Source organism: Protopterus annectens, chromosome 16.part0 (assembly GCF_019279795.1).
Source record: "Protopterus annectens isolate FY-2018-M chromosome 16.part0, PAN1.0, whole genome shotgun sequence".
NCBI lineage: Eukaryota > Metazoa > Chordata > Ceratodontiformes > Protopteridae > Protopterus > Protopterus annectens.
Genome location: NC_056750.1, coordinates 713,552,289 through 713,576,113, shown reverse-complemented (window position 1 = coordinate 713,576,113; position 23,825 = coordinate 713,552,289). Strand labels below are relative to the sequence as shown.

At 41.8% G+C, this 23,825-nt stretch overlaps 1 protein-coding gene and 1 pseudogene across 2 annotated transcripts in view; both read left to right on the top strand.

The window, feature by feature from the left end:
- LOC122790475 (zinc finger protein 521-like) overlaps window positions 1–23,825 on the top strand; it is a 3,214,752-nt gene that overhangs the window by 2,454,258 nt on the left and 736,669 nt on the right. For both annotated transcript variants that reach the window (XM_044058016.1, XM_044058015.1), the window contains exon 30: window positions 15,124–15,213. In XM_044058016.1, the coding sequence (XP_043913951.1) occupies window positions 15,124–15,213 (90 nt within the window). The remainder of the gene's footprint in view (window positions 1–15,123; window positions 15,214–23,825) is intronic.
- LOC122791147 lies at window positions 15,308–15,427 on the top strand (annotated as a pseudogene).

The window sequence follows — 23,825 nt, the reverse complement described above, 5'->3', positions numbered from 1 at the left end:
AATTGTCTGAAAAAACAAACTGCATCGTCATTTGCTGCCCCCAAGCTTTCTGATAATACAAAATAACCAATTTCAGATTCAGTTGCCCCTCTTCTACAAGTCCATTGATTTTTTTCCACACAGCCAATTTACCACAGTTCATCATGTCTGTATTTTTTTTTACAAAATCACAATTAAAGTCCTCTGCAGTTATTTTCACCATAGGTCTCCCCTTAAGAGGCTACTATCCTAATGGGTCTAACCTGGTCAACAACAGATAAACAAGTAAAAATACACACCTCTTTGGAACCAGTTTCAAAAAAACAACAGGAAGGTGGTTCAGTGATCTCACACAGCAAAAGGCCAAACTTCTCCCTAATTTGTTGACTGTGTGTAAATCCACATGCATTGTTCAAGTCCCTGTTTAACATGTCTGATAGCCTGCAGTTGCTGAATATTGATGTTGCATCAGAGAGATTCATTTTTTTTTCTACTCCGTCAATTATCGGAAATTCAGCATTGCCTCACATGCAGCATATTTCATTACTAACTTGTTTGGCAGGCAAAATAAGAATGTCCTGTCTGTAGTTAATGAGAGGTCATAAGCAAAGCTGTCTTCATTTGTACAGGATGGAAGCAGCCAATGCCATCTCACACAAATTGGGGCATAGGAAAGGGAGCCATCCTTCAGAGCACATGGAATGTCTCATTCTCATACTATTCTATAATCAACTGTGTACTGCTCTCACAAACAAAAATATCTCAACCCCAGCCTAACTCCTGGTTCCAGTCAGTTTGATGTCTTTCCTGGAAATTTCATACACCATAGGTGAAGGCTAGGAATGTTTTAGCAAATATGTCCAAGCTTCCAGTGCTGTCATCTTGGACAGGGGAGTCATGTAACTCTTAAAGCGAGGACATACCTTGGAATTTGTCTCCCCTCCTCCATACTTTTCTGTAATCTAAGTGGTTTTGCTAAAACAGATGACCAAGACATGGAGCTCTTACTCCCCATTTTTCCTATCCTCAAGAAGTCTTGGAAATGTCTGGCCTATCTTGGATCTCATATTGCAGGATTTTACTTTTGGAAAGGTTATGAATACATATAATTCAGAATTTGCATTCCAGTACACTAATTATGTGACATGCTTGTGAAATACTTTTGTTTTCACATTTCCAGTCAACACACCATCAGGGTGTTACCTTTGTGTCTTGGTATGAATTCTGTTTTCATTACCTAACCCTTTTTTATTATGTTTTTTTTTCTGTCTTCAGTCAGTGACACACAACCTATTTGCCTCCTACATTAGTAGCCTTTGAATTTATATTTTCTTCTATATAAATAAATGGCTTTGTACACCCAGGTAGGTTTCTCTGTGTTTAATGGAATGTTAAGTGAAAGACCAGCTCTAGTACATTTTTAGCTGTGTCTATAGAAACTGCTTTAAAAAAGGGTTAATTAGTAGGGCATATAAAATAATTGCGTTATAACTGTAGAAAAACATAGGTTAGAATTGATTGGGGTAAGAAAATGGAAAGGCATTTTACAAAGGAAAAATGAGAGGACATCTGTATGGCTCCCAAGTATGTAACAAAGTCCAGAAGGGTTAAGATTTTTGCATGGAAGTGTTTGTGTCAGTATTTTCATACCTCAGGCAAACTTCAGAGACATTTTCCACCAGTATATAGTAAATGTTGGAGGTGTGACAGCAAAGAGAGACGTAACTGGGAAAGTGTTTCCATTTGGGAATGTAATGAGTTGGCAGGCTTTAAAAAATTCCTTGGAGTACTTCAAGAAATGTTGGAGGAGCAAATGGTTGTAACTAATGAAATTATTATTTCGAGCTTGGATATAGGATCTGCGCTTACCAGGCATAAGGCTTTACTAAGTTTAATGTTGGCTAGCAAAAACGCAGTTACTAGAAAATGGAAATGTAAATCTAAACAAACTGTAGTTGAAGTATTGAATATTGTAAAGGAAACAGAAGAACTAGAAGTAGGATTTTTAAAAAAGGAAGGAGCAAATTATATTGAAATAAATATTTTTTTTTTTGGGAACAATAAATGGAGAATAATCATGAGGAGGAATGAAGGTACTGTAGAGTCAAGAATTTATGCAATACTGGAGTTAATGAAAATTGTTAAAACATATATGTATACTGCATGAAAATAATGGAAAATGTTACTATGGCTTGTTTTTTACTTCCACGGTGGTGCAGCGGTAGCGTTGTTGCCTCACAGCAAGAGGTTCTCCCGTTCGATTCTCGGCTTGGGTTGGGAGTGCCTTCTGTGTGGAGTCTGCATGTCCTCCCCATGGTTGAGTGGGCATTCGAAAGACATGCTTTGAATGGGCGTGCCTTTGTTGAAGGTTGGTTGTCGGGCTGGCAACTCGACACCATAAAAAAAACAACTGCCAATCATTAGCGCACCGGAGTTCCGCTGTGGCAACCCCTAACCGGGAAAAGCCGAAAAGACAAACTATGGCTTGTTTTCTATTAAGGTATGTGTATAGATGGCACTGATAAAAATGTAGGGATTTAGTAAAGATGTTTAAAAATGCTAGTTATAATTTCATCTCCTTGTTGTACTTGTCATTTATAACATATACCTTCACAGGTGCAGAAATTACTTGGACTTCATTTGAATTTCAACATTCTGCTGTATTCTTGACTCCAGTTCAGACAGCCACCATTTCATATAGCTAAACCACAGAAGCAGCAACATTACAGCTGATGTTGTTAATCTTCTTTCGATTCATCACTGATGGGTTCGATTCTGAGCCCTCTGAACCGAGTCAGCCTTTTTACCAAGCTCGCGCCAGCCAGAAAAACTTTTGACCTAAGTCACTGCCCAGAATGCCCTTCTCCCTGTTAGCTTAGATCTTGTTTGCCACGTAGCCGTAAAGCCGCGTTTCAGCCGAGCTCTCAGCTAAGTGAGATCTTTTTTTGATATTTGTGTAAATTTTTTTGGATATCTTCATATTTTACTAAACCATTAGTATTGCTAGTGTAGTTTCTTCTGTCTAACCTTATTCTTTCCACTCTACCCATTGTTACCGTTGATAAACTTCAGGCACCATTGTTGGTACTGCCTTTTCCCTTACCCTTGTGGTATTTCTTCAGTACCGTAGTTGGTATTTTCTCCTGTTTAATCTGTTAGCTTTTATCTTTATTCAAGTGTTTCCCTTTCTTCTCTTCATAGATAGAAGTAGCAGTTGTGTGTAAGTGATTTTTTTTTTTTTTGGTCTGTTGGGGAGTTTTTACTCACCTTTTGGTAATCGTGTATTGCTATATTGCTGGTATTTTGTGATTTTTTTTTGAACGGAGTTGACTTCATTGTAGTTGGATTATACAGTTGGCTGTGTTTTTTTTCTACCAAGATGTCGGATAAGAAGGGTACTTCAGGCTTTAAGCATTGTACTACTTGTAAAGGCAAGTTACCTAACAGCAATTCTCATGAGGAGGGTGTCTACTGTTTGTGATTGGCCTTCCTTTCAGTGCAGCCTCCATGTGATATTCGTCAGAGTTTCAGCCAATGCATTCTTAATGAGCACAAAAATAAACTCATTCTGAAGGGGTTACTCAAGTCTCCCTTCTCAGAGGCCATTTCTGTGTTGGAGTTCTCAACCCCGCATTCTAAGGACAAAAAGACATCCCATTCTCTTCCTTCTTCACCATCGGCTGATCAGAGCATGCCTGTGAATTCTAAGGTCCCTAAGTTATCATCGGAGCATAAATCTGCTTCTTAGGCTCCGCTTTCCTCGGCTCTGACCGTCTCAAAATCTTCAATACCGGCGCCTGTTTTGGCAGTGATCCTGCCTCTGGCACCGATCATAGAGCTTACTACACCTATTTCGACTTCAGCACCTGTAACTACTTCGGCTCAGGGCACACCTTCGACTATGCCATCAGTTTCCATTTTGGAACTGACCATTTCGGCTCCTAGTGTCACTTTGGCACCGAGCGTTGTATCAACCTCACTGGATCTGACCCCTTTGCTACCGGTCTCAAAAGTAGAGACTTCGGTGCTGGCAGACCTTGCACCACGGACCCGATACTCCCTCTCTGTAGACCCATTTCTGGGCCAAGCGTATAGCCCATTTCTCAATCGTCCTTACTCTCAAGCTGGAGTATCCACTAGATCCACCAGGAGCCTTTCGGAACACAACGTGGTGCATCTTGTAGAACAACTGCTGGTAGCCAGGGGGATTTCCTCACTTTCCAAGACCCATCCACCTACAGGACTTGGGTTGCCTTATCCACGGACTCCCATCTTACACTCCTCCGACCATCTCTGTTCCGAAGCCTTCTGCTCCGACTTCCTTCTTGGAAACCACCTCCTCGGTACCTACGGTGCATCTCACTCCAGCTCTGAGTTTGTCCCTTTGATCTTCAGTTTCTGCTAAACCTATCCTTCCTCAATCTGGTGATTTGGGGGATGAGAACGTCAGCCCGGGTGATGGTGCCGACTCTCTCCTTGGTTCCTCCCTCAGCGCTGATGGCCGCATCCACGCCGATCCTGCTTGAGGCTTCATCCATGGGGTCAGGTCCATCTGAGCGGGGTGTGACCCCGGTCCCGAGGTTGTCTTTCTCAGTTCCAGATCCCATCCCTCTTCAGGCGGGCCTGCCTTCCTCGTGATGGAGAGGGCTCTTGCTTCTGGTAGCTCTCCTTTGATGTCAGAACACCAGTTTTCACCCCTTGAGCTATAGCTGCCACAGACAAAACCCCCCCTGGACATTGGGCAGAGAAGCTGCAGGACATCCCTGTTCAGGGTACCCACTCTTCCGAGTCTTCCTCAGAGACCCCCCCCCATTGAGGAGCTCCCTCGTAAGAAGACGTGCAAGAGGAAGTACGTGGACACACTGGAGGAGACCTTAACGGAAGACGCGGATTATGATGATGGTGGGTCCCCACAGTCACCTCCTGATGATGTCTCCTTCGCAGACGTGCTGTAGATGTTAAAGCAGAGAGGTGACTGGAAGCCCTCCAGCCCTTTGTCTGAGGAGTCCGTGCTCTTGCAGGCTTTTTGCGCCTGACCTTCTACCTCTTGGGTGACCCTGCCTGCTGATGAGCTTGTCCAGCTGGTCGTCCAGCGTACTTGGAAGGACCCTGATTCTATTGAGCCAATCCCTCGGAGACCAGACAGAATTCTTTCCCCTCCCGAGGAGAACCCGCATTTGTCCAAAGGGGTTACCAGTTGATGCTATGGTCGTGGCGGTAGCCATGAAAAAGGACTTGGCTGAGGAAAGTCCCACTGTCCACCCCCCAACAGGGAGTCCTGGGTGGTGGACGGACTTGGGAAGTGTGTTTTTGCATCAGGGACCTTTTCCATACGGTCTCTCAATTATTTGGCACATTTTACAAGGCTCCAGAGGGGCTTGATCTCTGAACTCTCTGGGACGCTCATAGGACAGTTGTCTGACAAGGTCAAGGACAAAGTGGCCTTGCAGTTTGCAACCCTGGAATCAATATCCAACTCGTCCATGAGGTTGCTGTCACATGCAATGGAAGGGGCAGCTAGAGCAGCAGGTTCGGACATTGAGGCGTCATGCCTGAATGTGCATTTGTGACCTCGCGGACCCCTTCAAGTCTTCCTTTCTGAATGCTCCCATCAAGGCTTCGTCCCTTTTTGGCTCCAATGTGAAGGACACACTATCTAGGTGCGAGGAAGATGGAAAGACCCTGTCTGCCATAGGCCTGCGGTTTTCCAACCCTCAATGTACCTTCTCCAGGAATCGGAGGAGTGGAAAGATGTGGCACAAGAAATCTCACGGTCCCTTCCATGTCGCACATGGTGATGATACAGAGGCAGAGGGTGTAAAAATTCCAGAAGATGCCCCTATACAGGCAGAGGGGGTCCTCATAATCAGGGCTCCAGGGATTCCTTCTCTGGATGGCCGTAACAGCACTCCTGAAGAGCAACTCGATTGCTTAACTCTGGAAGCAATTGGGGTAGTTTCTGTCTGCACCAAGCTGCCTGGCAATCCATCACCACCGATCGATGGGTGCAGAGCATTATCACCAGAGGTTACACCATTCCCCTTTCTTGTCAGCTAAAATTCCCAAGAAAACTTCCTGATATTCCACCCAGTCAAAGGGAAGAAGCAGCTTCAGAGATTATATAGCTGTCTCAAAAGAGACTCATCCAACCAGCCCCACCAGACCAGTACGGATCCAGATTTTAATCAAGATTCTTTTTGGTGCCAAAAAAGACAGGAGACTGAAGACCCATTTTGGATCTCAGCAGCTTAAACAAGTCTGTTACCCAAACCAAATTACAGATGGTCACGGTTCAGTCCATTCTCCCCTTTTTAGGAGAAGCTGATTGGATGTGCTTTGTAGATCTTTGGGATGCGTATTACCATATCAAGATGGACAAACGCTCCAGGAGTCTGCTTCGCTTCTGGCTATGAACCAGTCATTATCAATTCTGTGACCTGCCGTTCGGTCTCTCTACAGCTCCCAGAGTGTTTACGAAATGCATGGCAGTGGTAACAGCTCACTTGAGACTAAAAGGATTCCGGGTGTTTCCGTATCTGGATGACTGGCTCCTTACCACCCCCACTGAGCATCTTCTGGTAGCAGCACTACATTATAATCTCTCTCTGGCAACATTGTTGGATATAACAATATATTGGGAGAAATCAAACCTTGTCCCTACACAACAAAGAGTTCATTGGAGCAGTGTTCAGTACTCAGTCCTGTCTGGTATCACTCCCAGTTCACAGACTACATTGATTGAGGCTTCAACTCCGGGTGATACTCTCACAAACAATTTCTGCAAGGGAAGTTCTTCAGGCCCTAGGTTCTATGGCAGCGTCAATCCAATAGTGCCTCTCTAGCAAAGTTACACATGCACATTCTGCAATGGCTCCTTCTGTGTCAATGGTTCCCAAACTATCACCCCTCAGTTACCATAGTCGAATAACTAACTCTTACAAACAGGACCTGCTTTGGTGGTTGAGGCCAGATGTAGAACTTTGGAGTTTTCCATTTCATTCTCCTCAGCCCACAGCCATTTGTGACCACAGATGTTTCCCTGATTGGGTTTGGGGGGCCATTTCCAGCGAAAGACTGTCCAAGGCACATGGTCCACCTTAGAGGCCCACCTGCATATCAGTGTTCTGGAACGGAGAGCTGTACTGTTAGGGGTTGCAGGCCTTCCATTTGGCACTCCCTTCCGGGACAATTGCAATTCAATCAGACAATGTGTCAGTGGTCTGGTATATCAGCAAGCAAGGAGGAACCAAGACCTATCCCCTATGTCGAGAAGCCATGAGAATTTGGCAGTTGGCGATAGCTTCCATTCGCTTTCTAACAGCAACGTATATCCCTGGGAGCTCCAACGTGATTGCAGACAAGCTGAGCAGATGCATCCTCATGCCTCACGAGTGGTCCCTCAACCCCAAGGTGGCATCAGCAATTTTCAGTTACTGGGGCCAGCCCTGCTGCGATCTTTTTGCCTCCCCGTCAAACACCAAGTTCAGCAGCTATTTCTTCCTACTACCCCTGGAAAGGGGAGTCACCAAGGGACGGTCTGATCCACGATTGGCCCACAGGACTTCTTTCGCTTATCCTCCCATCTCTCTAATCCCACTATTTCTAAAGAAAGCTCTTCGGTTGAGATGCAAGGTGATCCTCATAGCCCCTTTCTGGCTTTGAGAAGTTTGGTTCCCTTTCCTTCGGCCTCACTTAGTACACCCGCTGTGGATTCTGGACCCTCTGCCAGATCTGATTACTCTTCCCCCAAGGGCTGAGTCACCCAAATCTGTCCAGTCTCAAGCTGATAGCTTGGTTTCTTCACTTACACTAGTAGCCAGGCAAGCTAATCTCTCTTCGCCTGATTAAGACGTCATTCTGACCTCTCATAAACCATCCACCAGAAGAATATACCAGGATAAATGGAAAAGATTCTCCATTTGGTCCAAAGATAACATGCTAGACCTGTATTTGGCTCCAGTTAATGCAGTGTTTCAGTAATTGGCTGGGTTTTCTGATAATGGAGCCTCTGCCTCTACCGTATGAGTTCATCTAGCAGCAATTTCCAATTTCCACAATGGTATAGATGGCACCCTTCTTATCTCTCTATGCATTTGCAAGGCTTTCCTCAAGGGGACTTCTTATATCAAGCCTTCTGTCAGACCACCCGTGGAACCATGGAACCTCACTCTAGTCCTTCAGTCTTTGACTCGGAAACCTTTCAAATCTGCTGCAAAGTGTGACCTAAAGTTTTTGTCTTGGAAATCCTTGTTCTTGGTAGCCATCACATCTTCCAGAAGAGTCTGTGAGCTGCAGGCATTGTGTATCAAGAGGCCATATCTGGTCTTTCATAAAGACAGAGTATCACTTCGGACAAATCCATCCTTTCTCCCCAAAGTTGTTTCTGAATTCTCCATAAACCAGACCATTGACCTACCAGTGTTCTTAACAAATTTTGCCAGTAGAGGAGAGTACTGCCTTCACTCTTTAGACATACACAGACAGTTGAGATTTTATCTAGACAGGACCAAACCTGTCCAAAAATCTGAACAGCTTTTCATCTCCTGTTCTGGGCCCAGAATGGGAGAGTCTGTTTCCAAGGTTACCTTATCAAAATGGCTAAGGGATTGCATACATTTCATCTATTCCCTCAGTAATGAACCTATGCCAAAAGTTAAAGCTCACTCCACTGGATCTGTGGCAGCATCTGTAGCTTTCCATTCCAGGGCTTCCATGGATGACATCTGTGCAGCAACTACTTAGGCTAAGCCTCATACCTTTGTCAATCATTACAAATTGGACTTAGTCTCCAGAGGGAGAGCTGCCTTCAGCTCGATGGTACTCAGGAATGTTCTTCCATAAGGGCTGCCCATGGACCTCAAAGTATCTTGGGATTCTGTCCCATCAGTGATGAATGGAAAGAATATAAACAACATTGGATAAAGAAGTTATGTCTAACCATAATGTTCCATCTGTGTTGTTTATATTCTTTCATTCATTACTCCCCATCCTCCTACCCCCTTCAAAGGCTTCTGGGGAATGCTTTGGGTCTAAGTGGTGCCCTAGGGTAGTTGCGCAGAAGTGACCTCGGCTTTACTTTCTTTTCTCTAGCAAACTCGATCTGAGGTAACAGGGAGAAGGGTTTTCTGGGTAGAGACTTAGCTTGAGAGTTTTTTTGGCTGGCGCGAGCTTGGTAAAAAGGCCGAATCGGTTCTGAGGGCTCTGAACCGAACCCATCAGTGATGAATGAAAGAAGATGAACAACACAGATGGAACGTTATGATAAGACACCCAGGCCAAACTGCCACTCCACCCCCCTCAGCTTCCCAACAAAAATCCCCAGTAGACTTTGCTAATAACTTCAACAGCTTCTTCACAGAGACTCTCCAGTCCCTAGCCAGCCAACTCTCTCCCAATGGCTTTAATTCTAATGCAGCCACACCCAGTACTCAAACACACTTTACCTTCCAACCTGTTCCTACTCAACTTATTCATGCCCTACTTAAGAAACTAAGACCCACCACCCTGGCTGCCAACCTCCTCCCAGCAGACTATCTGCAAAAGGCTGCTGACACCATAGCATACCCCATCTCAATCAACAGAGCTATATCAGAAGCTACTGTATCCCCTCTAGCTAAAATTATGGAGAAGTGTGTACACATACAGCTCATGCACTACCTCACACAGAACAAGCTGTTGTCCAACTTTCAGCATGGCTTTAAGCCACACCACAGTACTACTTCTGCCCCTCCTGTCTTTCTCCAACGTCATTAACCACAGCCACAATAATAACAAACTATCCTCAACAGTGTACTCTTTCTAGATCTATCCAATGCTTTTGACATGGTTGACCACAAAATGCTTATAAATACCTTGAAGGCCTTCTCCTTAAACAACCATGCACTCCAGTGGTTTCAATCCTACCTGCAGGGCAGGCAACAGGCAGTCCTGTGTCAGGACAAGCTATCATCTTGCTTACCCATCACATTAGGTGTCCCCCAGGGCTCGATACTAAGATACCTTCTTTTCTCCATCTTTATCAATGATCTTCATTCAGTCAGCCCAGATGCTACCTGCATTCAGTATGCGGATGGGCACCTCACCAGCTACTTTATTAACCTAAAATACCTTCAATACAGTGGAAAAATGGCTCTCCAATCTACATCTAATATTAAACTCCAGCAAAGCTAAGCTGCTCCTCTTCTCCCCCAAATGCAGGACAGGACTCCCCTGCCATCCTTCAGCATAACTGCTAACAATGGCACTATCATCTCCCCAGAAGCCCAAACTAAATGACTGGGTGTTATAGTTGATAACCTGAAGTTTGATGCACATATCAATCAAACCCATTAATAAAAATCTTGTCTCTCTGTACAGAATCAAACCTTTCCTTACCCCACTTGCTAGAATTGCAATTGCCCGTTCCCATCTACTGTTAACTCTTCTCTACGCCTCACCTCTATACTCCAACTTAAAACAGATCTTAATAAACTGTCATCCTGCTTATAACCCCATTGCCAGATTTGCTACTGGCACAGCTTACCGGACACACCACTGTCACAACCTAAATCGCCTAGGATTGCTTGAACTGCCTAGCTTACTGCAGTTCAACCAGCTAATAGTGGCACATAAAGTCCTTTACCAACCAGAAAATACACCTGCACTAAAAAATATTATCAGCCCCTACACCAGCACCCGGCCACTGCAATCATCCATTAGACCCCTATTTCAAACATATAAATCCAACTACTCAGCTGGGGACTCTGTTTGCCATCTCTATTGGAAAAACATGGAACAGACTCCCAACTGACTTGACCCTAGAATCCTCAGTAACATGATTCAAAAACAAACTCAAGAAATACTTCAAAACTCATTGGTTATGTCTTTGCACTAACCCCGACTAGTGACCTCTCTATTGCTTAGGTGCCTTACCTTCAACTACTAATGTTTTTCTACCACACCATTTCTGGAAGAGTCAATTGTATAACTGCTGCTCAGTGCGTCTTAAACTTGAGTGCAATGTTATGTATATATAACTTTGAAAATAATGTTGTATTTTATAAAGTGTTTTATAATAGGTTAGTACTATATGTGCTAAATGATGGTATTGCTTATGACTGTAATCTGCTTGAAACTAGCATTTACTAAATGTTCAATGTGTATTATTATCTTGGAGCTTTTCTCCCCATGCTTCCAGTGAAAATGGACATATGTCCAGTCAGACTATCCCGGTCAACAAATGTAAAATAAATAACACATAACTTTTTTTTAGCCTCGCTTATACTTGACTTCAGAGTCTTGTTGCTGTCTCAGCAGCACATTGCACTTGCTTTCATGTAAGACTCACTCAGGTGTCCCAAACGTCTGTGAAGATAAACTGGGTTTATGTGTGCACTTTGTTCAAAATGTGAATAGTTTGCTGATATTAGTTGTACTGATTTAATAATATATTGTGGCATTGCTAATTGGAGATATCATAGTTTTAGGGGATAAGAAAGTTTTGTACTTCTCAAGGTTTAGAGATCCCAGAGTTAACTTATTTAGAGAGGTGGGAAGTTGGTTGAGGGCCTAGTTCGCCACGCCAGAATTGCTTTTCTTTTCTTTAATGGTTAAAGTCAACCTGTCCTACTTTCAGCTTTACTTCTATGATGGTTTATTAGATGCAGTGAGTCTGTCTTAATGAGCCAAACATTGGGGTGATTCCATGCAAAATGATAGCTATAAGAATTCTTAATGGGAAGAGAAAAAACACGGAGTAAAAATTAACATAAATGGAGTAGGATATAATAATGAGTACACCAGCAAGTTAGTACTGCATTTGAACAGAATGGTGAAGCTAGTTATGTGACCTGGACTCCCGAAGTAGCAGGAGTAATCTGAAAAAGGAAGAATTCAAAGCTGACAGAACTTTTGGTTCTACATATAGTATGTTGGAAGAATTCATTATTGAAGATGCCATAAGGTGCTGTAAAATAAAGATATGTTTATAGAGCACAATTTTAAGGTAGGTAGGGAGTCAGGCAAACTAGATAGGTTTTGGAAGCAGCTGAATACTGTTTGTATTGCTTCATAAAATCTCTCCTAACATCTAATACCATTGAATTGCAAGAAAGGACTACTTTGCAAGTAGTTGGGGTGGCAGATGTAGTCACCAGCTTTATGAGATAGCTGTGGATAATAGGATGGAGGGGGGACAGCTGTCTCAGGTGCAGTTGGCTCATCATTGTTTAATGCATACCATCTTTTAAGACTCAAGCTTTGTATGTGGGCAAAACTGTAGAAACTGCTTGCTACACTGTAGGTTGCAATTTGCTACAGTTTAAAAGCATCTATATCCCGAGTGTTGTAGTGCTCTGTGAAGGGGTATAAACTGTAGTAATCAATTTGCTATAGTTTAAAGAGAGTAATCTTTTTTTCATGTTTGAACCAGCTTTGTTTTTGAAGCCATGATTAGTTTTCATCCCATAGTTGCAGTAGTACTACACTGTCATTCCATTGATTACTTATGGGTTTAGTAATACTTCTTTTGTGGCCTTTATGCCACCCTGGCATTTCACTCTTTGCTAACCTATCAGCAACATGGATACAACCTTCCCAATAGTTAGCTAGGCTGTTAGGTTCCATAACCCTTCCATTAAGTAAAAAAAAAAAAAAAGAGTTTTGAGATGAGAGGAGCCGTGTAGTATTTTGAGATTGCAAGTGCTGTATGGGGATGTAAACGTAAGTAAATGTCATATTTGTAAGTACTTGTGCTTTAAAGTACTGTGGGATATACACAGTATTTAAAAATGTTGTTACTTTAGTGACAGTAGTATAATGTTTTTTATTAGCTAAACAAGAAAAAGGAAGGGCTTTTCTAACCCATGCCATGTTTACTAGAGTCTCTAGGGGGATGCTCCATTGTCCTTTATGCTAGATTTGCTAGAGTCTTAAGAGGGAGTGTCATTGTCCTGAACTGCAGTTTGAGTGGAGACTCTTGCTCTGGGCTTCATGGCAATTCACAGAAGAGAATTTTGGTCAGCAAAAAAAATATTGAAAAATGTTCAGTGAAACTGCCTTCAACAAACATCTGAGGAAATTTTTTTCTGTTTTTTTTTGCAGGATGGCAAGATCCCTTGGACACTCCCTCCCCAACAACCCTTGAACTTACACACACCATATCTTTCTCCACTGCTGAATCTAGTTGAGCAAGTGCTCTTCGAGCATTTCATGTTCACAGAACCTGCTTTTAGGTGACCTGACACGTTCCCCTCATATGGCCTCCGACAAAATGGGACCTCATGGCTAGTGAGGGAGTCACAAGGAGGAAGTGTCTGTTCAACAGGTCTATATTAAATCAGCGAATGGTCAAAATAGTAAATGCTGATTTATCAACCCTTTTATAGCGAACTCTGACAATCCTGAAGACACAGAACAGAGATCCATTTCCTTTACTGTGGTGCGATCTTGGTGTTGGTATATTTAAGGGGGGGGGGGTGATTTTTTTTTCTTTCTGCAACAGCGATTTTTTTTTTCTCTGGGAAAAAAATCACTGTTCCCTGTCTTTGAGATTGTCAGGTTTCGCTATTTGCGGGTCGATAAATCAGCATTCGCTGATTTAATATAGGCTCTGTTAAACTGCCTACATCAGGAATCTCCATAGAAACTGTAATATTTTAGGAATGGATACAAAATAATGTCATTTGTAACCTGCAGTAAGCTTTTTAGCTGGACCAGAAATTGCTCGTGTTTCCCTTTACTGTAACTTCTCACTTGAGCAGTAGAAAAAAAATGTGCACAGACATACTCTGTTGGTGAGACTTTTATTTTTTCAACATTTGCTTTGCAACTTTGGATAAAACTGAGACCTGAATAAAAGATGCATTTTTCAGTTACATGTCCAGTGCTGTCACAGTATGACAGTAAAGAAAATCGCAAACACAGAGAATTTCGGTAGATACAGTCTTTAAGTTAAGGTTTGTAATTCTATTGTTACGGTTTGGTTGTTGGAGAAATCAGATGAAGTCCAAGTAGCATATGTATGGCTGATGTCTTGGCTTTGATTTGCTTTAATATGGCTGCTGCGCGGCATATTGATCTAGTATGGACATTTCATCGAGGCTGTAGTATGTTAATTTGATGATTACTAAATGGTTTCAGATGTGAGTAACTTGTTTTAGTTCTTGACTGGCTTACCCAAATGTTGCATCCTGCTGTGTTTGGATTAATTGTCCACTTAATCTGGCCTGCCAACCAGCCAATCCTGAAGGATTCCATTTGCATTGTGAATGTGGTAGCAGTCTGGGGATGACTGTTCTCAAGTGGAGTAGTTTGAAGATGACCTCATAGTTTTTACAGCCAGTACTGAATTTCCTACCATAAGTATAGCAAGTATAAATGAATCAGGCACTCATTCCCCATCTGAGAGTTGCCAACCTTATCCTATGATTTATGAATACCTTTTTATTTTCTATATGTGATGTCTTGACCTGCACAGGTCAACCATGAAGATGTTAATGTTGAGCTTTAGAGACAGTTTAGGAAGCACTGTCTAGGGCAAGTCCTCTTTGTCATTGGTCATGCCTAACAGTGTTTTGAGTAGTCTTTTGATGTTTTTCATTCTTCATAATATTACTTTGAAATCTTTAGTAAAATAATTTCTATGTTTCCGCACATTCTGAAGGGGAGGGATTTATTCCCAGTTCTGTGCTTTATAGAAAATTGGATTTCTCTCAACAGCACCTTTAAATTAAAAGATTTGAGTAAGCCACGTTCATTTCATGAGCCTTTTTTGTTCTGTACATTCTTTTTGAGAATGTTAGGATCTTTTTAAGCTGTGTTTTGTATTTGCATCAAAATTAAACACAATCATGTGTGAATATTGTGCGGGTCATTTTGATCATTTCATATCAAAACCAAAAATTCCATTTCTTCTTTCATTAGTGTACCATGCAGCAAGAGCATTGTAACTGCAGCTTGAAATATTGTGAGAATTGAAGATTTAAGTTATTGGACAACAGACTGAACATTGGCACGGAGGTTTTTTGTTCAGAATACATAATTGTAAAAGTCTAGACCACTAGTATGCTATGTCTAACTTGAAACTTAGAGAAGATTATTTAAAGTCATATTGTTGTGTACAGTATACTTCCAAGTAAAAGTATTTATTTTACATTTCTGGAACAGGTAATGAAAAAATGTTTTATGGCCATCTTATACAGAATACAACTGGAAATTATGCTGAATTGAACACCGCAAGTAACCAACAGTCCTTAGGTAAGGAAAATACTTAATATTTCTTCTTTAGAATGAGCTATTAGATAGTGTCAGAGAGAGTATGTTAATTTTTGACGAGACTTGAAAAGACAGCAGCTTTGTGCAGTGGCATTATCTTAGCCAATGAGGTTTATCCGAGCCGTGATAATTGCTAATTGAAAACTAATTCCGAGACATGGAAAGACAGTTTCATATATTTTTAAGTTTACTTGAATGGTCGAATGGACTTTTTTGAGGATTGTTTACAGCCACAGGCCGTCCAAGGAGCATGCAACACTATAATACATATTGACAATACAGTAAGAAAGAAAGTGTATGTGTCATTAAAGTAGCATTTGTTCTGCAGTAGAATGGAAGAAGGACACTAGGGTCTATATCATATGAGTGAATCGCACAAATTGCGAACGTTCTTATCATCGAATGTACCGGACCTCGAACTTCCTATTGTGGGGGGCTGTGCCTCCCACACCCCCCACTAAATATATATTCCAACTCAGAGATTGCACTACAGTGAGGAAAGGGCAAATATCTGTACCGTGATCTCAGAAAAAGCACTTTGAGGTCCGGTACGTTCGATATTATGAGCGTTCGCAATTTGTGTGATTCGCTCATATGACATAGACCCGCACAGTATATATTGCATCAAATTCCAATATGATTTACCATTGTCTGCTGACCATTTCAACAAGTTTCTTTTCTCATTACTGACTGTTTAGGACTTTTTTGCTTCTTGTCTATAATGGACTGCAAATCAAGAACAGTTTGACATACTGTGATGAACATTTCTGAGCATAATACTCAGGCATTTGATTATAAAATGTCCTTAGATTGAGTGGATTGCTTCAAATTAAAGAAACAGAAGAATTCTTTCTTGAATTTTAATGAGGAAATTTTCTTCTATTGGTGCATATTTGCAGCAGGTTCAAAAACCTGTTTTATTTAGAGTACCATAGTATTTTAAGGCTGGTTTTGTCATAACACTGTTTTTTTATATCTTCTGTTTTAGTTACTTTAAACACAAGGAACAGCCATATTTTGCTCAAAACTAAATTTTTGGAATTGTTTAATTTTGTCAGTATCTGTTGGCTTTTGTTGACCTTAAATTCAGTATGCAAATAAATGCCTTGTATTTCTATAAAATTGAAATTTTCTTGCAAACTTTTGAGGCAAGGCACTCAATCAGCTGTACATTGTGCACCAACCATAGCATGCACTTCCTGTTCTAACAGAACTCAACTCAGTATTTTAGAAGTGTGGATGTCAGTTTGCTTGTCTCAAAACCCTTTCTTGCAAAAGGTTACAACTTGTGATTGAAAATATCTTTTTTGAGATATGTTACTTTACTATTTATATTGTTAGTATATTTACACATATACTTGGATGGGTTTTCCAGCCACAGTCCTGGTTACAAGACAGAAAAATACTACGAATTGTGGTGCAACCATAATGATAATAGCTGAAACACAAAATGGGGCAGTTATTACATAGTATGTTAATTACAGAAATACTAATTGAATGAGCAACAGTCAAAGAGCTTATGAAGAGACAAGTTTTTAACTCTTAATTTTTCTTGTTATAAACATATGATTCTGTCACTTTTTTAAACAAGAAAACATTTTTATTAAATTATCATGTATGATATATGCAATCATACATTTATTTAAATGAAACCATATTGACATAAACTTAGTTTCAAGCAATTGTACATCACAAACCATATTGACATAATTTTAGTTGCAAACATTGTACATCACTTATAATCTACCCGGTCATTGTCAATAAAACATTACATGGCTCATTCAAATCCTGCCTTCTTTTAAATCTCATTCTAAACATCATTCCTCCTGTATGTATTGTTCCAACAATTCCCATTTTTACCATGTCATTTGTGCCTGCCCTTTTCTAAAGATCCCAGTTCCAGTTGTTTTATTTCTGTTACTATTTTCACTACTTTAACTACAGTTGGTTTAGACTTTGATTTCTGTTTTCTAGTAGTTGCTTTTTTGGCAAACACCATAATTAGACTCAGCAATGCCTTACTCTGTCTAGGTAATTCCAATTCTCTGTCATAGCTCAGAAAAATAATTTCCCTAGAAACACCATTTTGATCACCCAGTATCTCTAATAGCGTAGTCTGCAGGGAATCTTTAAAGTCTACCAACTCTTTACCCTCCCAGAAAATATGTTCCCAGTTACCTGTTTCTTTCCCATCACACTTCCAACATTTACTCTCTACCTGAGGAAAAATGCTCTGAAGTCTATTGGGGTATAAAAGTACCTATGTAAACACTTCCAATCAAAACTTCTAAATCTTCTAGATTTAGGAGACATACATATATCCCCCATTGTTTGTGAATTGCTTATCCAGTCTCTCTTCCCAAACCTTTCTATCCTCCTCTGATTGATTATTTTGGTTAACATGCTATATTTTATATCCTCTACTAATTATTCCTTTTTAACAGCAGCTTCTGTTCTAGTTTCTGCTGAAAACTCTATCAGTGCAGGTCTTTCATTTATGACCCCCATATTTCTTTCTCTTTTACTGTACTCTATCAGTCCTTTATAGGAAAGGCAGTCTCTAACCTGTAGCCCAAGTAAATTCTTGGCATCTTCCCATTCTGTTACCTTTCCCTCTTTAGTTATTTGTTCCAATACCTTAGTTCCTTGCCAGTTTTCTCCATTAAATTCCAGCCCCTCTTGCCCTACTGACTGTATCCCTAATTGCAGTCATCCCTAGCGGCAGAATCTACTTCCTCCATTCCCATCTTGGCTTAGTTCTTAAAATACTATCTGTTACTTTGTTTATAATATTCTTTAAGATTATTGTTATTTTCCTTATAGATCTGCATCTAAAATCCTAGTCCATCCTTGTTTCTTCATCTTACCCCCATTTCATCATCATTTTCCACTTTGAATTATAGGTTTCTGCATGTGCTGTGTATAGGGGCCTTAACTGTGTAACTCTGAAATGCTCCTTCAAATCAGGTAATCCCAGTCCACCTTGTTCTTTTGGAAAAATCATGTTATCCACAACTCTTGCCATCTTCCCCTCCCAGATAAGGTCCTTCAGCTCTTTACTAATTGCTATGCTTGACCTGTGTATAAGAATAAAGGGACTAAAAACAATTTAACTACTACTATTTTACTATCCATATCCATATAACAGGGCTTCCAATTTCTCAGTTTTTATATTATCTTTTATTTTTTTCCCACATATCCTTAGCTGCCACACCGGAATCAGTTTTAATCCATACTCCTAAGTATTTCATTTTATCATGTACCAATAAATATGGATATTGCTGAACCAATTCATGTGTGGGTACATAATTTACTGGTATTGCCTTTATTTTTCATTAATTTGGTATCCCGAATAGATTTGAAACTGTCTCAAAATGTTCCACAACACTGAAATGTCCTTTTATGGTTTTATCAGGTGTAAAGTAATGTCATCTGCAAATAGTCAGCTTTTCTTGATTACCATACCAGTTACATCCTTGAATTTCTGAGTCCTTTATTTTCTTTACCAATAGTTCTAAATATAATACAAATAACAAAGGGGGAAGAGGACACCCCTGCCTGGTTCCTCTGCTCAAGTAGAAATTATCAGAGAAGAGCCCACCCTCTTTAATTTTCACCTCCAATCCCTCATATAGCCTCTTAATCAAACTTATAATTTTATCAGGGAATGCAAATGATTTCATTGCCCTTCTCATAAAGTCCAAACTTACTGTGTCAAATGCTTTCTGTACACAAGACCTACCAGCATTAGTGGTATTTTCTTGCCTTCTCCCTCCCACTAGATCATCAGTATTCTGTTAATATTGTCAGAGGTTAGCCTCCCCTCCACAAAACCACACTGATCCATATCTATCAATGTTGGCATCACTTTTTCCATTCTTTTAGCCATTGTAGACATCAACACTTTATAATCATGGCTTAGTATTGACATGGGACCTATATGATGCTGGATCTGATAGGTCTTTACCCTGTTTAGGTATTACAGCAACCTCGCTTTCTTCCAGGATGTTGGTGCTTCTCCTCCTGTTAAAGTACTGTTAAACAAAACCTTCCACATCTTTATCAGTTTTTCATTCCTAGCTGCCAAACTTCTACAGGGATACCATCTATTCCTGTGGACTTTCCTGTGGATTGGTTATGCATCACCATTTTTCTCTCATCTCCTCCTGTGGTAACTGTTACCAATTCATCCTTATTTACCTCTAACCTTGGCATATTTAATTCTTCCATAAACATCTCTATGTGTATCTTTTCTTGATTTCAGTATTTCTCTGCTTTATACAGACTTTCATAGAGTTTCTGAAATATTTCTAATACGTGTACATGATCTCTTGATCTGAATTTGTCATTTTCATTTGTTTCTTGCCCTGTGGGATTAGGATCTGACCTTGGATCTGATTTGCCCGCTTTCCAATTTCAAGCTCCAGTGCTCAAGCTCCTCCTGTCCATCCCATAATGCCTCCTTCCCCCAGAATACGTCAGATCTCATTTGCCTCTCACCGGAAAAGCATTGAGATTGTGTTGCTCCAGTTTCGTTCCATTACAAGAGTTCTGTAAGTAGGCTTCTGCTGTGTTTGATTGCTCTTTCTTCCTCTCCTCCCACTGCCTTTCTTTTCATATTTATATATGTTAACAAAAGAAAAGTCTCCCTTTGTGTAGTTTAGTAGTTTTAGTGAGTTTGGTTTCTTCCAAGTTACCGATCTCTTTCTCTCTATAACCATCTTTTCAGTCTTTTCTCTTTCCCTTGTCTCTAGCTGGTTTATCATGGCTAGAGTGGTTTAAAAATTGTACTTCACTTGTCTGATGCCCACAGGGAGTGTGTTTACTGTCTAGGCCCAGCTCACATAGAGAGCTCCTGTGAGATTTGTGGAGGGGTTCAATCATCATCCCCTTGCGGATCGCCGTACCAAATTGGTATTGAAGGGCTTGCTTCATCCTTTCACTCCATCACCTTCCACTTCAGGGGCTCAAACTCTCATTAGAAAATCTAAGGAGGCCAGGGAACACAAGAAGCCTTCCCCTGAGCGCTCCTCCTTGGAGCCTCCGAGAATGGCGCCAAAACCTTCGGGTTCAAGGTTGTCAGATCCGGTAATTGTGATCTCTCGGCTCCCCTTGCTCCAGCTTTCTCGTTGGAACTGGATGTTTCGGCTAGGAGCCCTCCTCCAAAGGAGGCCTCACCCAAGCCAGTGTTAAGACCACCTTCTGCGTCCTCAGATCTACCTGTAGCTTGTCTGAGTGCAAAGTGGACAGATTGATTAGACAGTTTTTCAAGGTTTCTAAGTGCTCCCGTGGACAAATCCCACTGGACTAAAGGGATTCTGGTAGATGCCATGGTTGTTGTTGTGGCAGCCATCAAAAAGGACCTAGCTCAGGAAAACTCCTGTCCATCCCCTAACAGGGCGTCTAGTGCTTTGGGCAGGTTCAGCAAGAGGGTTTACACTTCATCCACATTTGTTTTACGAGTGTTAAAATGTTTGTCCCATTTTACCAGGCTACAGAGGGACATGATGAAGGAATTCTCTAGCTTGGTCCCTGAGTCCATGTTTGAAGAGGAACACCAGACGTTTTCCTCTACAATGGCCACTCTCCAGTCAATAACATAATTCGTCCATGAGGCTGATTGCCCATGTGGCTGAAGGAACTTCTAGGTCCCCTTGTTCTGGCATTGCCATTAGGCGTCATGCCTAGATGCAGCTCTGTGACTGTGCAGAGCATTTCAAGGTTTCATTTGTCAATGCACCCTTTAAAGGTTTGTGTCTGTTTGGCCACACAGTTTGTGATGCACACTTCTGCAGTGAGAAGGATGGGAAGACCTTGTCTGCCATATGAATCCATTTTTCCACTCCACAAAGATAGTTTCCAGGAATCAGTATGGAGGAAAAAAGTTGTGGTTCAGGAAATCTCTAGGTCCTTTTCAGGATTCTTAGGGAGACCTTTCTCCCAGAGGCGGGAGGGGGGGGCAGTTATTAAGCACCACCCCAAGGGCCGAGGGGGTCCGCAGAATCAAGGGTCTCTGGATTCTTTCTCAGGCAGACCCTTTCAGTGCTCCTCAAGAGTTGCCCGACTGTCCGTCTCTGGAGGCAGTCGGGGAGCACTTATCTGTGCACCCAGAAGCCTAAATAGCCATCACAAATGATCAATGGGTGGAAAGAATCATATCCAGAGGATACTCCATTCCCTTTTTAAATCTTCCCTAGCCAAAAACATACCTCCCAGATGTGCCACACAATCAGAGGGAGGCAACAGTGCTAGAAATTACAAAGCTGCTCCAAAAAAGTGTCATCAAGGAGGTCCCTCCTGAGCAGGCATCTGATGTCTACTCAAGGGGGGACCTAAGGCCAATTTTGTATCCAGCATCCCTGAACAAATCAGTAAAAGCTTGAAATTTAAGTTGGTCATGATCCAATCCATTCTACCTCTTCTGAAGATGCACTGCTGGATGTGCTCAGTAGACCTGAAGTATGCATACTACCATATCGGAAAGGAGAGGCTCTCCAGAGAGTATCTTCATTTCAGGCTGGGAGCCAGTCATTACCAATTCCAAGTGCTTTAATTTGGTCTCACCACAGGCCCCAGGGTGTTCACCAAATGCATGGCTGTAGTTGCAGCTCATCTCAGACTGCAGGGATTCCATGCATTTCCTTGTTTTGATGACTGGCTGCAGACCTCTTCAACCAAGCATCTGCTCATTCAAGCCAGGGATTACCTGTTACAACTAGTTCCCACTCTGGGCATAACTATAAACACACAAAAATCACAGCTCAGCCCTGTTCAGCTAATAGGCTTTATTGGAGTGAGTTTGGATACAACTAATGAGTTTTCTACCTCCAGACAGGGTGTCGACTCTGAGATTTCATGTCTCTCAACTCCTAGCAATCCCGTCACTTCCAGCGGAACTAGTTCTAAGTGTGTTAGGTTCTATAGCTGCTACGATAATGCTATTGCCTACAGCGTGCTTACATATGTGGATCCTACAGTGGACGTCATCACTTCAGTGGTTGTTACATCTGCATTCTCTGACTCACCCTATAAAACTGTCGAGAGTTTGCAGAGACTCTCTTCTTTAGTGGCTCCATTCTCCACAAGTGAACCAAGGTCATCCCTTCACCCTTCCCTCTCTAAATGCCATGCTGACTATGGCTGCCTCCCAGTTGGGGGTGCATTTTCTAGGCTGGGCAGTGCAAAGGAATGTGGTTGTCTCAGGAGAACAAACTGCATAGCTGTGTCCTGGAGATGAGAATGGATGTTCTTCGTGTTTCACTTTTGCAGTCATTACATTTGGGTTATCTGCCTGCAGGTAGCCCTCAGCAGGCCTGAATACAAGAGTCTTGGATTCCTGCATCGGATGCTGTCTCTTCTTCCATGACGTCATGTCGTCAGGGGTCTAAAACATGCAGCCGATGCCATTACATCAGTCTTTCCTGCCGCGCGGTGCCCGAAGCAGTTGCAAGTGCCGGTTGGCCGACTCCTGAAATTTTCATTTTCGAGTTTCAGAACCGAAGTCTTCAAAAAAGCTAAGTACCCTGTTGGGGATCCTTTTTCTTGCTCTTAAACCGATGTCAGTAAAAGTTAACAATTGTCTTACCTGTGGAAAGCAAATACCTCATAAAGATTTTCATTCATACTGGATTTCTTGCTTAGGCCCAGACCATGATGTCCCTCGCTGTCGGTTTTGTGCCTTATTCAACCCCCGAACTATTCGTCAGTTTATTTTTGCAGCAAATTATTTTTGTACTCTGTTTAACTATCCAGAAATGGCTTCGATAAGCCATCAGACTACTGATATTCTGAAAAAACGTAAAGATAAAGACAGAGACAGACCGCATAGGTCCAAAACTGCCGACACTTCCGTTAAGCTAGTCGCCAGTTCGTCGGTACTCAGTGAGGTGCTTTCGCAGCCCCTGATACCCGCTACTTGAGATTCGTAGGCCTCTACTGAGACCCATTTGGAGTCTGGTATGCCGCGAGAAGCTTCTTCGACTGTGGAACCTGCAGATGTCTCTACCTTGGATGGGTCTGGAGCCGCTGTGCAGGCACCGGCTTCTGACGGTGTATGCAGCCCTACAGATTTGCATTTCAAACCAATGCCTTCTTCTTCATCAAGGCCTAAAACTCGACCCACGCCTGGAAAACTGATGTTTAAACCGCATGGTTAGGCCCATATCCCAAAAAAAACAAATGCTTAGAATGGCTGAAGTCCTTTTTACTTTAATTAGGGGAAGCCAGCCTTCCCTCTCTAAGAGACCTAGAACTGATTTTCCTTCTGATTCTTCTGATCAGGATTCTGAAATTTCTGTTTCTTCTGATTACCATGATTTGCCCTTATCCACCTATGAGGATTCTGATGCAGAGGATTCCATTCCCTCTGCTTTCCCTCCAGAAGATTTTTCTTTTGGTGAAACCTTGCATATTCTTAGGGAGCATTTCTGCTGGGAAAGCCAGGATTACTCTTGACTCCAAAGAGAGGCTTAGGGAATTCTTACTCCTCCCTCAACACAGGCCTTTAGCTATCCCTCCTGTTCTGGACATTGTAGACAATGCCTTCTTGGAATCTAGCCTGTCCCCAGACACGTTACCTCCAGCTCCCAGAAAAC